The sequence below is a fragment of the Cydia strobilella genome, chromosome 9, assembly GCF_947568885.1.
Source record: "Cydia strobilella chromosome 9, ilCydStro3.1, whole genome shotgun sequence".
Lineage (NCBI taxonomy): Eukaryota > Metazoa > Arthropoda > Insecta > Lepidoptera > Tortricidae > Cydia > Cydia strobilella.
The window spans coordinates 14639167-14653549 of NC_086049.1; the positions used below are offsets into that span (position 1 = coordinate 14639167).

Sequence of the window (14383 nt, forward strand, 5' to 3'; positions counted from 1 at the left end):
ATTTGCGTTTCACATTTTGCTTAATGAGAGAGTGAGACGCAATGCACGTTGGACACAGATCTTCAACAAGTGGAATACCACCCCAAGAGCAATGGCTTGTCAGGAGGCCCCGGGATGTCAGGCCTTTGCACATAGCATGACCGGCCCGGGCCCGTACCGTGCCCGCACCGTCGCACTCCCGAGCCCCGGTCATGACGTAATGCTTTCCATAGAAAACAACGCGCCGGAAGCTCCGGCCCGGTCACGCCCCGGTCTAACGTGAGTCATCCTTAATAGTGTTGTAAGACTTGGTTTATCATTTATAATCATGCTATAGTAAAGTGAACCCTAAATCGATGTCTAGTCCTAGTTTAACGCAGTTAGGCGAACAACACGCGAACGCGAAGCGACGCGGCGCGGCGCGACGCGGCGCGGGGTGAAACCATCCTTTGATACCATAGACCTAGCATTACATAGATCAGCTATACGCGTGCGCCCGTGAGGGACGAAATATACGCAATGCGGCAATATGATTGGTCGAGCAGTTTTGTAGCCCACCATAAATCATACTAAATTTACGGTAGGGAATTAAAAAAATGAGACTGTGACAAGGACAAACAATAACAGCGCTTTCTCTGCTACTCCTACTGAAAGATACATAAGACTATCCCGTTCGGTCATTTCCCCGCACCCCTCAAGACCGATCCAGTTATACTAGATTCATGTTTGATACCTATAGAAGTGTTCTACGTGGGTAACGTGGGCGATCTCGTTGCGAACGCGAACGCCGTGGGTCCGCCGCGCCGCTTCGCTTCGTGTTCGTTAAGGGGCCCACTGATTACCAGTCCGCCGGACGATATCGGCCTGTCAGTTGTTCGGAAAGTAATAGCCGCGTCCTTAACGCACGTACGGCGACCACCTTACACACTATCGATACGTGCGCCGCACCGCACCAAGGTCGCGGTGCGGTGCGGTAGTCTGTTACGGATTTTATATCAAGTCTATGTCTTTATAGCTATATGTAGACAAACATCGATATTCCATAATAAATAATAATAAAATAAAACAGTAGCACATCCTCAAAGCCAGGTTTGCAATAATGGACTCAGCATCGGCGCTTTAAAATCGCAACTTAAATGACCGCTACATTTAACTTAATGCTTACTAATTAAAAATATCGAATTAAATTAAATTAAATTAAATAATAATTTATTTTCATGCATTTAGAAGTGTTAGTAACAAAAAACTTAAATATTAATGTTAAACAGTACAATTAATTAAAACCTACCATGCAAATCAATATACTATATATATAGCTATAGAGAATTGACTATGGTCATTTCATACAAAGCAATTTAGACTTAATTTTATAATGATACATTTCAGAATCATGGGTCATCATGTTAGTGATGTGCAGCCTATGCAGTAAAGTATTGAGCATGAGGTGTGTGCAGCGCAGCGTACCGCCTCAATATTCATGTGCAGTGACCCGAAGGCGCAAGCCGCACCGGTGACCCCGACGTCATCATTGGATTTGTGATGTGGAAAATTGAAAATGCTGACCTGACTTATGCATGTTGCATGTTACATTACTTTCATTAGAGTATTTATAGCTGTGCTCGTTTGCTTGGAATTAGTAGTTTAGATACCTACCTGCCTTAATTATTAAACAAATCTGCTTTTCCATCCATCCTTTTTTCATCCCCAAATTGGTCCACTCTATAAATTTTCACCCCATTTTTTACACTCTTAAGGGATGATTTCGGGGATAAAAATTATTATACCTATATCCTTCCCCACAGCTCAAACAATGCCCATACCAATTTTCATTCAAATCGGTTCCGCGGTTATTGATTCCCCCATACAAATTTCCACCCCCATTTTCAAGTACCCTATGTTCTTCCCCGGGACTCAAACTATCTGTATACCAAATTTCAACTAAATCGGTTCAGCGGTTTAAGAGTGAAGAGGTAACAGACAGAAACATTTTAGCATTTATAATATTAGTATATAATTTTTAGTATATGGATAGTATGGATTATTTTAATACTTTCTTGGCGTCATGTTTATTTTCTGTTTCCCGCCCCCGCCCCAATTTTATCAAGTGACGTTGCCAGACTAAAAATGTAAGTACATTATTGCCACAGTTTAAAGAATAATAAAAGTATCCATATCCGTAAAATCGATTAATTAAATATTTACAAATAATAAAATATTACAATTGTACAATATCGAAAGTTACATACAAATATAAGAGATATCTTAACATCAAGATATCATTCAGCATTGTTACTCAAACTATACTAACTATAGTTTGTCAAAGGACTGTCTCATTTCAAACATAGACAGAGAGAATCATACTATCTTTGTCTTACACTAGTACTAGCACCCGAAAGAAAAGGATAAGTATAGTTTTTTTTGTTCTTATTTACTGCCAATTTGGTTTGACCAACTATAGTTTTTATCATCCATCATAAAATATAGTAGGTAAGTATTAAAAATGTATGTTTCAAATATAATAACCCCTAATAAACATTACTTCGAATTAATTTATATGTTTAGAAAACTGCGAAACAAAACGCTACTGGTGAAAGGCAAGCATTATTGGCTCTATGGTCCATGGTCCGTCCGATTCGTTCATTACTAATGGCGTGTCTTCTGGTACCACACGTTATAACGTCAAAATGGCAAAGAAAAAAGGCGATGATAAAGTGAATCCCGCTCCCCAAAGTGATAATGAGGAGCAAAACTTTGCCGAAGAACCCAATTTCGAGGATCCGGAAGATTACGTGGACGATATCCCAGATGAAGGTACAAATTTTCGTTAATATAGGTTGGGCCGGCCATATGCGTCACCCGCGCAATTTTTGCTAATTTTGTAATTAATTATATCAAATTAGCTTGAACGATGGGTTCCTTACATTAGTATTAACAAATTGATTGGCTTTCTGCGTTGATATATTATTATTATGTTAATTTGATGTCATGTAACATAACCTAACTTTGACGTTGCAGAATTGTTAGCGGACCTTCTTGAGCAAAAGCCTCAGGAGTCCGACGGCTACGAGAATGTGGTCGTGGTGGACGGGTGCCCGCAGGTCGGGCCCGAGCGCCTGGAAAAGCTCCAGAGCGTCATAAACAAGATCTTCAGCAAGTTTGGGAAGATCGTGAATGAGTATTACCCCACCACGGAGACTGGAGCAACCACAGGCTATATCTTTCTGGAGTATGGCAACGCACAGAATGCCGCGGAAGCCGTGAAGGCCACTAATAATTGTAAATTAGATAAGCAGCATACATTCTTGGTGAACTTATTCACTGACTTTAAGAAGTAAGTACACTTGTGTTTATAGCTTTTTTGTTATTTTAATTTTGGTCTTTTGTTATTGTTTTTCGCATGGGCGGAGTCATACATTATCCAATACTACTATAAACTATCAATTTTATCTCAATTTCAATCAAAATTACCTAGATGCTAGATGCTTTAGGAACCCAATTTTAATTTTACTTTTATTGGTGTTATAAAATAACAAAATAATAATATCCTGATATTAAATCATTTTACGGTTTAGACTCACTTGTTTTAGTCACTCGCGCGACATGTTTCGGAGAGCCTAGGTCTCCTTTCATGTCATGTCATGTCGCGCGAGTGACTAAAACAAGTGGGTCTAAACCGTAAAATGATTTAATATTAGTATGTCTCACAACAGTTTAAATTCGAATAATATCCTGGATTATTCTGAATCTATTCACACTGAAAGGCTTCAGGGGGTTGTTGAACTATTATTTAATTAGCATAGCATAACAGAGTCAAAGTACTAATATGTCTGTCACAAGAATTATTCAAGGTTGTTTGAAATCACAGGTTTTCTTAGAAAAACTTATTTATAAGTACATCCCATCACAGATTTAATATATATGCTAGATGACACAAATACCACGATTTGTATTGAAACCAAGCATGCCGACTTTTTCATACAAAATTAATGCATAATATAATTTTAAAATTACTTATCTGTGTTAGGAAATATGTTCTTGCCTTTGGGTGCTCGCAATTTTTGGGCTGTTGCAGTTAATTATCATGCAATGAAGCATTTTTTAAGTTTTCACGGACGTCCGGCTGCAACAACTGACACGCATGGACTGTAAAGAGCGACGGTCAACCTCGACGCTTGGTCAGGGTTCGGACACGCGAAGTAGATGCAATTGCGTCTTTTATGGTATATTTATTTCTGTGCATCCCATAGAAATAGAAAATCAGTAAGATTATTTAAGCAGATAAATGGTTACAACAACAACAACAGTTTGTAATCAACATTTTTGAATTCCAGGTATGCAGATATTCCCAAGGAATGGGAGCCACCGGCGCCACAACCGTTCAAGGTGCAGTCGGACCTCCAGTGGTACCTTATGGACCCTGACGCATATGACCAGTTCCTGGTGGGCATCGGCACTGGTGTTGGGCTGCAGGTCTGGCAGAACGCCCTGCCAGAGCCGCTGTTGTTGCAGGAGAGGCCGGTATGAAATTAAATAATAATATGACATTTCAACAAAAATGTACCACATTTTGAGTTGTTGATAAGGTTGATTTTAAATTGAAGCTTTATGCAAATAGTGTCTTCTTGACAACCGACAATAAGTACCTTCTTGGTTGCAAACGGCACATATTTGGGAACAGTTATTGACCAAGTCTTATAATAATTAATACCTGTAATAGGGGACAGTAATAGCTGTCATTATTTCATTTATATTCATACTCATTTATTTATAATAATATTTAATATTACACGTCATAATTGGATTTAGGTACATAATATATTCAATTCATTCAAATAATCATTAATTAAAGTAAAATAAAACAATATAATCTAATCAAAATAGAGGAAAAACCCATAGATTATGTGGAAGACTATGTATATCTGGGAAAATTAGTATCTTTCGCAACAACCAGTAATGAAAATGAAATTGATAGAAGAATAAACACAACCTGGAAGAAATACTGGGCACAAAAAGAAATTCTCAAAGGCAATTACAATCTTAACATGAAAAAGATCATAATGGACTCCTGCATTCTTCCTAGCTTGACATATGCATGCCAAACATGGGTTTACACGGAAAGAGCGAAGAACAAAATTCTATCTTGCCAGCATGCAATGGAAAGAAGTATTTTAAATTTAAGAAGAATACAAAAAACAAGAAATATAGACATCCGCAAGAGAACAAAGATAACAGATGCCCTGCAGTTTAGTCTGAAACAAAAGTGGAGGTGGGCAGGTCATGTAGCAAGATATCAGGATCAAAGGTGGACAAATCTTGTAACAAAATGGCCAGGCCCAGCTGGAAAGAGAAGAGCGGGAAGGCAAAGAAAAAGATGGGCAGATGACATTGTACAGGCTGCGGGAAAAAAATGGATGGATGTTGCCACCGACAAAGAGAGGTGGAGACAGATGGAGGAGGCTTATACCCTTGGGGACCACTAATGTGGGATAAAGCTAAATAATAATAAATAATAAAACAATATAAAAATAATCAACACATTTCAAATATCCAATAATTATTAAATCCATTATTATTATTATATCCATTTTATATTGCAGACACACTAATATTAGCTCTTGCCCGCGACTTCGTCTGCGTGGAGTTAGTACCTAGTTTGGGTAGCTCATTTTTTATCCAGTCTGGGATAAAAACTACCTAATTTCACCTAAATCAGTTCAACACTGTTTTTTTTAATACTATGTCAGTGGCAAACAAGCATACAGCATACGGTTTAAGCGTGAAGAGATAACAGACAGACACACTTTCGCATTTATAATATTAGTATGTGTTTTGATAAAGTACACAGAAATTGTTAACTTGTTTTCCTATTCTGTTATACATATGTTTGCTGATAAAGCTATACTAGCTCAGCCATTCTCAAAGTGTGCTCCGCGACCTCTAGGGCTCCGCAAAGCCTCTGTGGGGGCTCCGCGAGAAAAAGCGAAAACAATTAATAACCAGCTCTTCTATATCTCTGGTGCACAGTTAAATAGTGACAAACGATTTTTATTTTTATTTGGGGCTCCATCAAAAAAGTTTGAGAACCACTTTACTAGCTTATTATTAGTGTTAATAGCTCATCTAAGTACCAATGGAATGTTAATTGCATGTAAAGGCTATGTCAGCTAAATTGTTGATATGTAGGCATGACAAAAGTCCAATGACTACAATATTTAGCAAGCAAGACTAATGTTTTGATTAATTGGTACAACATGAAAGGTATTTATACAACATGTTTTGAAACCTTGAATAGGATTCATTTGCTGATGTAGATATTAAACCTAGCTTTTGTAACTGGGGTTTGTTTGAGAGGGAGTAGTGTTGTACATTATTACTCACATTTTGTAGAATTAGAAGAAGCATGTTTTAGTACAGAGTATGATAATGAGATCAACAGACGCGTACGACTAGCCTGGGCAGCCTATTCCAATCTCGAGTTTGCCTTCAAAATGAACCTTAAGGCCGAACAAAAAGCACGCATATTTGACCAATGTATCCTGCCTGTTCTCACTTATGGAGCTGAAACCTGGGTTTTCACCAAAGACATACTACGTAAATTGAGCGTTGCCCAGCGGGCGTTAGAGAGAAAATTGGTGGGGATCACATTGAGAGACCGTAAAACAAATGAATGGCTGAGACAACAGAGCAAAGTCAATGATGTTATAAAACGCGTAACCAATTTGAAGTGGGAATGGGCTGGTCATATAGCACGGAAGACCGATTCGTGGAGCAAACGACTACTCGAGTGGCGACCATGGGGGGAAGAGCGTCCTCAAAGTAGACCCCAGATGCGCTGGGACGACGACATTAAGAAGACTGTGGGGAAACAGTGGCTCCAAGTCGCACAGAACCGCGACGAATGGCGCAAAATGAAGGAGGCCTACACCCAAAGGGTAGAAAAAGGCTAAAGAGAGAGAGATGATACATATTTCAATTCATTATGATTTATCTCCACGGGACTTAATCGCGTAAAATAGTTTTAAAATGTACCTCCGACGTTTCGAGGACGGCGTTGTCCCCGTGGTCTCGGAGAAGACTGGCTAAAGTTGACATCAACATCTTCTAGGCGCGCGAGTTTTTCGAACTACCCGCACTTGGTCTTGTTTATTAAGAGGCCGGTATCGATTTTAGTCGCAAAAATGTAAAATTGATAGATTTAGTCGGTGAATTTGTACACCTTTTGTTACCTAATTGAAATAACAAGCATTGGTTTCTGTTAGCACGTCTTCTTATCTTACCTTTTATCAGATCAATTTTTTTAAAACAGACTCACTAAATTAGTAATGTTTGCTTTTCTGATGGACGTTTAGGTAAACGCGCGTAAAGCACTGATTTTGTCGCTCTTATTTGTAAATTTCGTAAAGTTTGGACGGCTAAACATGGTAATTTTGTATTACACATATCCTGTACTTGACGTTTATCAGACTACATTTTTATTATTATGACTTTGAAGTAGTGTAAATGAAAGTTAGAAAAAATCAATTTTCTCCAGAAATTACTTCAAAACAAGTGACAATTTCTCTGAAAATCGACTTAATTTCAACGTAATTTTGATACTTAAACAATCTACAACATTTGCTGAAACGATTCTTATACATCAATTTGTATAATTTACCACCATACATTTTTGATGAATTTTAAAAAACTGCCCCTTCTTTTCATATATTACCGGTGACGCACGCTCGCGACCTCATTATTAAAAGGCAAGATGAGAAGACGTGCTAATAGAAACCAATACTTGTTATTCAGATATTACGTAATAAAACGTGTATAATTTCAACGCCTAAATCTAACAATTTTAAATTTTTGCTCCAAAATCGACTACGGCCTCTTAACTTGAACGTTTTGCGCACTAGGGATGCTACCGGGTCGACACACAACACTCACAATATTCGATTTTTCAACTTTCGATATTTGGTTTCGCTTACACTTACTAATGACTGGGTTCCATGAGGATGAGATCTTAAAACCTTCGTCTCGATTGAAATTTCTATGTTTCTTGATTTCAATGGCTTCACGGATTTTTTTTTTCCGGATTTTTTGTTCTCCGAGACCACGGGGATAACGCCGTCCTCGAAACGTCGGAGGTACATTTTAAAACTATTTTACGCGATTAAGTCCCGTGGAGATAAATAATAATGAGTAAAAATCATGAAAGTTTAAATCAGTATTTCAATTCAATTCTTTATTTCAGGCAAATGCCCATATAATTTATATATGTTGCCAATGCTGGACAAAAAGTTCATAAACCAAGAAATCTTATATTCATACCACACCTAATAAAATAAAACCCTAGTAATCTTTAATAATGTTTGGGTACCTACAACTGTATATTGCAGATAAAATAGTCTTCAAAATTTGATAACCATTTTTCGACATTTGCCTTACTTGATTAAGTTCTCACTTATTCAAATTATGTCGAAATTTGATATACTTATGAAAAACCAGTGGACAATTAAGCTGGAGACCAGACGTGGCCGGCATTAGGAACTTGAACTTAGCAGTTTAAACAATGCAACATCATTGAGTTTAGCTTTATTACAAATGTACAGTCATCAATAAAAGCTTGTTATAACCATGTCTGGACAAAAATCTTAAAATTTATTTCAGAACTGGACCGAAACATACGCAGTGTGGTCTCCCCTGGGCACCTACCTGGCCACATTCCACTGGCGAGGCGTGGCGCTGTGGGCGGGGCCCAAGTTCTCCCAGTTCCAGAAGTTCTACCACCCGGAGGCCCGCTTCATCTCATTCTCGCCCTGTGAGAATTATATTGTGACCTTCTCACCGACCAGCGATAGGGGTGATGACAAGAAACTTATCATCTGGGATATCAGGTGTGTATTGGGAATTCACAGTTTTTAAAATACTAGCAATAGGGTTTTCTTAAGCTTTATCAAATTTTGTAGAATCAATGGATTCTTCATCCTTTTAACTGTCAAATTGATGTGTTTTAGCAGTATTGCTTCAAGACTTATTTTTTATTTTTTTATTTAAACTTTATTGCACAATATAAAATTGTACAAAAAGCGGACTTAATGCCTTAAGACTTCATTTTGCTTTTAAATTTTTCTAGTCAGTTTCCCTTATACTTCAAACTATCAGAAGAAAGATAAATTGTAGAACTAGTTTGCAGGCCATCCTTTCAATTTTAACCACTCTTTTCTTTTCCCAGTTATCTGTACATTTTCATAGCATTTTCGGTTGCTTGGTAAAGGTCAGGTCACCTTAATTAAATAAACTTACATCAAAATAAAGAAGGAAGGCTGAAGCACTGCGAGAAACAGTGTATGCATGTTGTGTTATGTAACTTTCCAGAACGGGTCAGGAGAAGCGCAGCTTCCCGCCGCCCGACGAGTACGTGACGTGGCCGATCTTCCGCTGGAGCAAGGACGACCGCTTCTTCGCGCGCCTCGGCGCCGACATGCTCTCCGTGTACGAGACGCCCGGCTTCGGCCTGCTCGACAAGAAGTCCATCAAGATCCCCGGCATCAGGTGACATATCATATCAAACAACTTACTAATATCAATAACAATGTCTTGTCTTTGATGATGCGCGCTCAGGATTGGAAAAACCTCGTTATTTCATAGCTTGCTTAGCTTTAATCTTACTAGTAAAGTTCCCATTGCATTGTATCTAATAGGTTCATTAAACATTGTTTACGCGCTTTGTTACATGAATATCTACTAATACTATCGGCTAAAAGCGATCATTTTTTCTCGAGTTATAAAGTAAAATCCATGAAAAATACTAAAATTGTATGTTGCCGTTACATTGTAATTTGTAATAGAGCAAGTGCAGACTAATTTATGCTAACGGTACGATCGGCTTTCCTGTTTTGCATTATAATTAACTGGTTTTATGGTGAACTAGAAATTTATTGAGTATTTGTGACTGTTTAAGGCTTAGGTATGTTTGATTTTTTACCTAATTATTAAGGAAAATATCCAATACCGATTCGTATGTTTTTACGCCAAGATTCTAAAAGTATTTATATCATCTGAAAAAGTCAAGCATCAATTTTAGAAACGAACAATTTTGTCAAGACTACAGAGGATTTTCACTAAACGGAGGTACAATAGCCTTCGACTTACTGTTGCTAAGTATTAAATGTGTTAAGTGACCATTATTTCCATATTTCAGAGACTTCAGCTGGTCGCCCACCGACAACACCCTCGCCTACTGGGTGGCCGAGGACAAGGACGTCCCGGCCAGGGTCACTCTCCTCGAGTTGCCCAACCGCACTGAAATCCGCTCCAAGAATCTTTTCTCTGTCGCCGACTGCAAAATCCACTGGCAGAAGTCTGGCGACTATCTCTGTGTCAAAGTCGACCGCTACTCTAAAGTCAAGAAAGACAAAAATGACATCAAATATGCTGGAATGTACTACAATTTTGAAATATTCCATATGCGAGAGAAGGAGATCCCCGTCGACTCCGTTGAAATTAAGGAGCCTATTCAAGCGTTCGCTTGGGAGCCTGTTGGTTCTAAATTCTCAATCATTCATGGTGACCCGGCTAACATCTGTATAAGCTTCTACCAAGTGAACACTGGCCAAGCGCCTACATTACTGAAGAAGTTTGAGAGGAAGCCGTTCAACCATCTGTTCTGGTGTCCGTCTGGCCAGTTCATTGTATTGGCGGACCTGGGCTTGACTGGAGGCGGTTTGGAGTTCTTGGACACTAATGATTTCACCATCATGAATGTGTCTGATCATTACCAGGTATGTGGAGATATGAAGATCTTTTAATAGTTTTCTGATCATTACTAGGTGTGTAGAAATGAGCGTCTTTTAAAATATTGACCTGAAAAAGATCGAGAGGTAGTAGTAATTTTTGGTTAAAATCAGGTGCTACTAAGGTCAATCGCTGGTCAATTTTTTATAAAATAACTGGCTTGAAGTCTGGTGACGTGTCGATCTCACAGTATTGAAAGAGACTACGTGATTTTACTTAGCTTTTGCAACAGAGGTTTCTTAGGTTTCTCTTGATTCACGCCTCGATAATCTGTTTCCCTAACATGTTTTAGCTTCTCAAAATAATGTTTGCGTAATATACAGGTTGATTTTGTTATGTCTGACCATACTCTGAGGGGTGATACCATTAATGCCCTATTTACACTTAAAAAAATAGTGAATAGTATTAGAATCTGAAGTCCCCTGTTTGTGTGCAGATGTCGGGCATTGAGTGGGACCCGACGGGGCGCTACGTGGTGACGGGCGTGTCCTCCCTCAAGTGCAAGATGGACTGCGGATACTACATCTGGTCCTTCCAGGGCAAGATCCTCAGGAGGTAACCAAATATTTTAAGGTTACTTTACAATAGTAAAAAAAATATTGTTTCTTCATATACCCTCAAGAGCAATGAAAACGCCATGTGACCCATTTCTGTATAATATAGTATAATAAATTAGTTATTCACGATACAAGTGCGGAAAAGAGGAAATTCGAAACGAGTGGCGATAAATTAAAACACGACCGCAGGGAGTGTTTTAAATCGACACGAGTTGCGAATTACCTTTTCGCACGTGTATCATACAACGTTTTAAAGTACATATGGCCCTTAAAACTTTCGACATATGCACGAAAAGTGCTATTTGACGCACTAGTGCGAGAAAGTAGCACCATATGTACTGTAAAGGTTTTTTTCGATTCAGTTCTCGGAAAATTTTCAAAATGGAATGGGTTCGCGAGGTCTACAGCTCACATAGCCACAAGTTATTTATTTACACTAGTGCGGGAATAATCACTTTCCGTGCCTATGCCGCAAATTTAAAGGGCCATATGTACTGTAAAAACATACGATACACGTGCGAATAGGCAATTCGCAACTCTTGTCGATTTAAAACATTCAACAAGTTCGGTTGTGAACATTAGGACGACAAAACCTTCGGTCGTGTTATAATTTATCACCACTCCGCATCATCACTTTCCTACTTTCCGCACTTGTATCGTAAATAATTATTATTTATGTGTCGTACCCAGAGTGATGAAGGAGGGGTTCGCGCAGTTCCACTGGCGGCCGCGGCCGCCGACGCTGCTGTCCGACAAACAGCAGAAAGACATCAAGAAGAACCTCAAGAAGTACTACTCGCAGTTCGAGTCCAAGGACCGCATGCGCTCCAGCAAGGCTAGCAAGGTGAGATTCCATTCCTGATTGTTATATAACATGTGTAGAACCTCAATAAGTAACTCACAGTTCTAGTCCAAGGACCAAGGACAAATTCAAAATTTGTATCTGGTAACCCTACTCTGGTAGAAAAAAATATGCAAGAAGCCTTTTAATTAATTTGTTTTGTACAGGAATTGGTGGCCAAGCGCACGGAGCAGATGAAGAAGCACGTGGAGTACCGCGAGGCCAAGGCGCAGGAGTGGGCCGACCAGAAGCCGCGCCGGCTCGAGCTCAGGGACTGTGAGTACACAGACACATAGCTTAGGGCGGTATTCCGTCTGCCCAATGGGCATTGCGTCTCACTCTCTCAGCAAGCAAAATGTGAGACGCAAATACACGTTGGACCAAGATATTGGACAGATGGAATACGAACCTTAGCGGCTTCAAGCTGATGCCGATTTAGCTCTCCCTATCTTCATTAGGAAATATGATGAGCCTGAAATTTAGGCAAACCTGTTGGGATCGTGTGGCCGCCCCTCCACTGCTGGGCGACCTTAGCAGTAGTCAAACTTATCTACTTTCTACTACCGAGCCAAGACCGTCTAGCCAGACTAGTTCTGTTACGGCCTTTTCTGGACTTGGCGGTAATAAATCAGTGCGACATTAGTTTTCCTACCTGGGGCTTACTCATGATTGGCGCAAACGCTCCTCGCTCACGTGCATCTGCGCCAGTGAGGACGAAATTATTCACATTGCACCGATTGCACACCGAAAAGTCAGGAAGGGCCTAAGTGCGCTTTTTAGCATTTTACTTGGAGTAAAAATTTAATATCCTAAGTAATTCGTTAATTAAACAATACACTACAATATCACTGTGAAATCCAAATGAGACCACGAAGAGACGAGATGAGTCCTCAGCAAGCTTGGCCGAATTGCACCTTCCCATACAAACGTAATTCCGTTCTCATTTAAAAAAAAGTAAAAAGTTTCAGAGCAATCTAGCTAGTCGTTTAAAAATGAGAGCGGAACTACGTTTCGATGGAAAACCGAGCTTGCCGGAGACGCTTAATTTATTTTCAAACTTTAATTTTTGCTAGACCTCCAATAATAATCCTCGTAACGCATTAGCAGCTGTAAAGATAGATGTTTATTAACACATTTTCTTTCTTTCAACAGATGTGGACACGGACAATCTTGAAACTGATCAGAATACTGTGGAAGAAGTTGTTGAATTCTTTGTGAAAGAGGAACAGACCACCATCGAGTAGTCGCCATACCGGCCCACGTTAGAGGTCGGCTACCCTCGGCTGTCCGACCTCAAAACCGGTTCCATACCGGTGTAAACCGGTAAATACCGGTCAAGACCGCTCACAAACGCATTTCAGCAGGTTTTTTGTACTGTCACAATTCAAACGCTCATTATGTTAACCGGTGTAAGATTTCAGTTTTATACGATAGGCAATGTTTATAGAAATCATATTAAATTGATATGTTTCAAATGGATAATGGACTTTTAATAGTATTTATGATTATTTATTTTGGACCCTGGATTATTCAATTGTATGTTTATGGTATGAAATAAACTGTTGAAATAGAATGGGGAATTTGAATATTTTAACCTGACTTTGGATGGGTCCATTTTGCATCATTGGAATGTTAATTGCATGGTTTTTGACAATATCTACAAAAACCGATCTTCAGTGTTTCATGATAAGTATGATATTATAATAAAGATTGATAGAATATATTATGATAATATGGCACGGCCAAGGGCCTGACACTCTTTGATAGAGAAATATAGTCTTATTGCGATTCCTATAAGAGGAAAGAGAAAATAGTGCCATGCCTTGTCCTTATCAGCGACCAGGTTTTTTTTCATGTTCGGGTTATGGCAGCATAGGTAGGAGGCGATGGCGAAATACCGAAATTTATAAGTGAAAGAGAAAAAGGATTATGCTGCCATACATTAACCTGTCATATCAATACATGAATATGTTTTTCTCTTACCCCTGGTTGCTCGGTTTCATGTATATAACTACTATACTATGGGCACGGCGGCACAGTGGGATAATGACAATGATCAATTCAATTGTATACAGCATTACAGTTTTTGTTTTGTTACCAATTAGTATGCCCAAAGATAGATATAACTCCGTAATAGATGGATACAATCTAAGGAAAAAACGTGCCTCGAAAATCACGAAAATTTGATTCTCGATCAGATGGCGCCACTAGTTTTGGCCTACTCTCGTAT

General features: G+C 39.1%; 1 protein-coding gene across 1 annotated transcript; it reads left to right on the top strand.

The window, feature by feature from the left end:
- Window positions 1–2597: 2597 nt before the first annotated feature.
- On the top strand, window positions 2598–13726 carry LOC134744352 (eukaryotic translation initiation factor 3 subunit B). The gene is made up of 10 exons (XM_063678128.1): window positions 2598–2790; window positions 2995–3310; window positions 4311–4497; window positions 8629–8855; window positions 9337–9513; window positions 10163–10742; window positions 11192–11310; window positions 12003–12156; window positions 12321–12429; window positions 13306–13726. Exons 1-10 carry the CDS (start codon window positions 2664–2666, stop codon window positions 13395–13397), a joined length of 2088 nt encoding a protein of 695 aa, XP_063534198.1. The 5' UTR covers window positions 2598–2663; the 3' UTR covers window positions 13398–13726.
- Window positions 13727–14383: the final 657 nt, after the last annotated feature.

Excerpts from the sequence above, each read along its gene's own strand:
- LOC134744352 (XM_063678128.1), top strand. The coding sequence starts at position 2,664 with ATGGCAAAGAAAAAAGGCGATGATAAAGTGAATCCCGCTCCCCAAAGT. Across the intron at positions 9,514-10,162 it reads ATCAAGATCCCCGGCATCAG|AGACTTCAGCTGGTCGCCCA; the intron begins GTGACATATCAT and ends TCCATATTTCAG. Across the intron at positions 12,157-12,320 it reads GCTCCAGCAAGGCTAGCAAG|GAATTGGTGGCCAAGCGCAC; the intron begins GTGAGATTCCAT and ends TGTTTTGTACAG.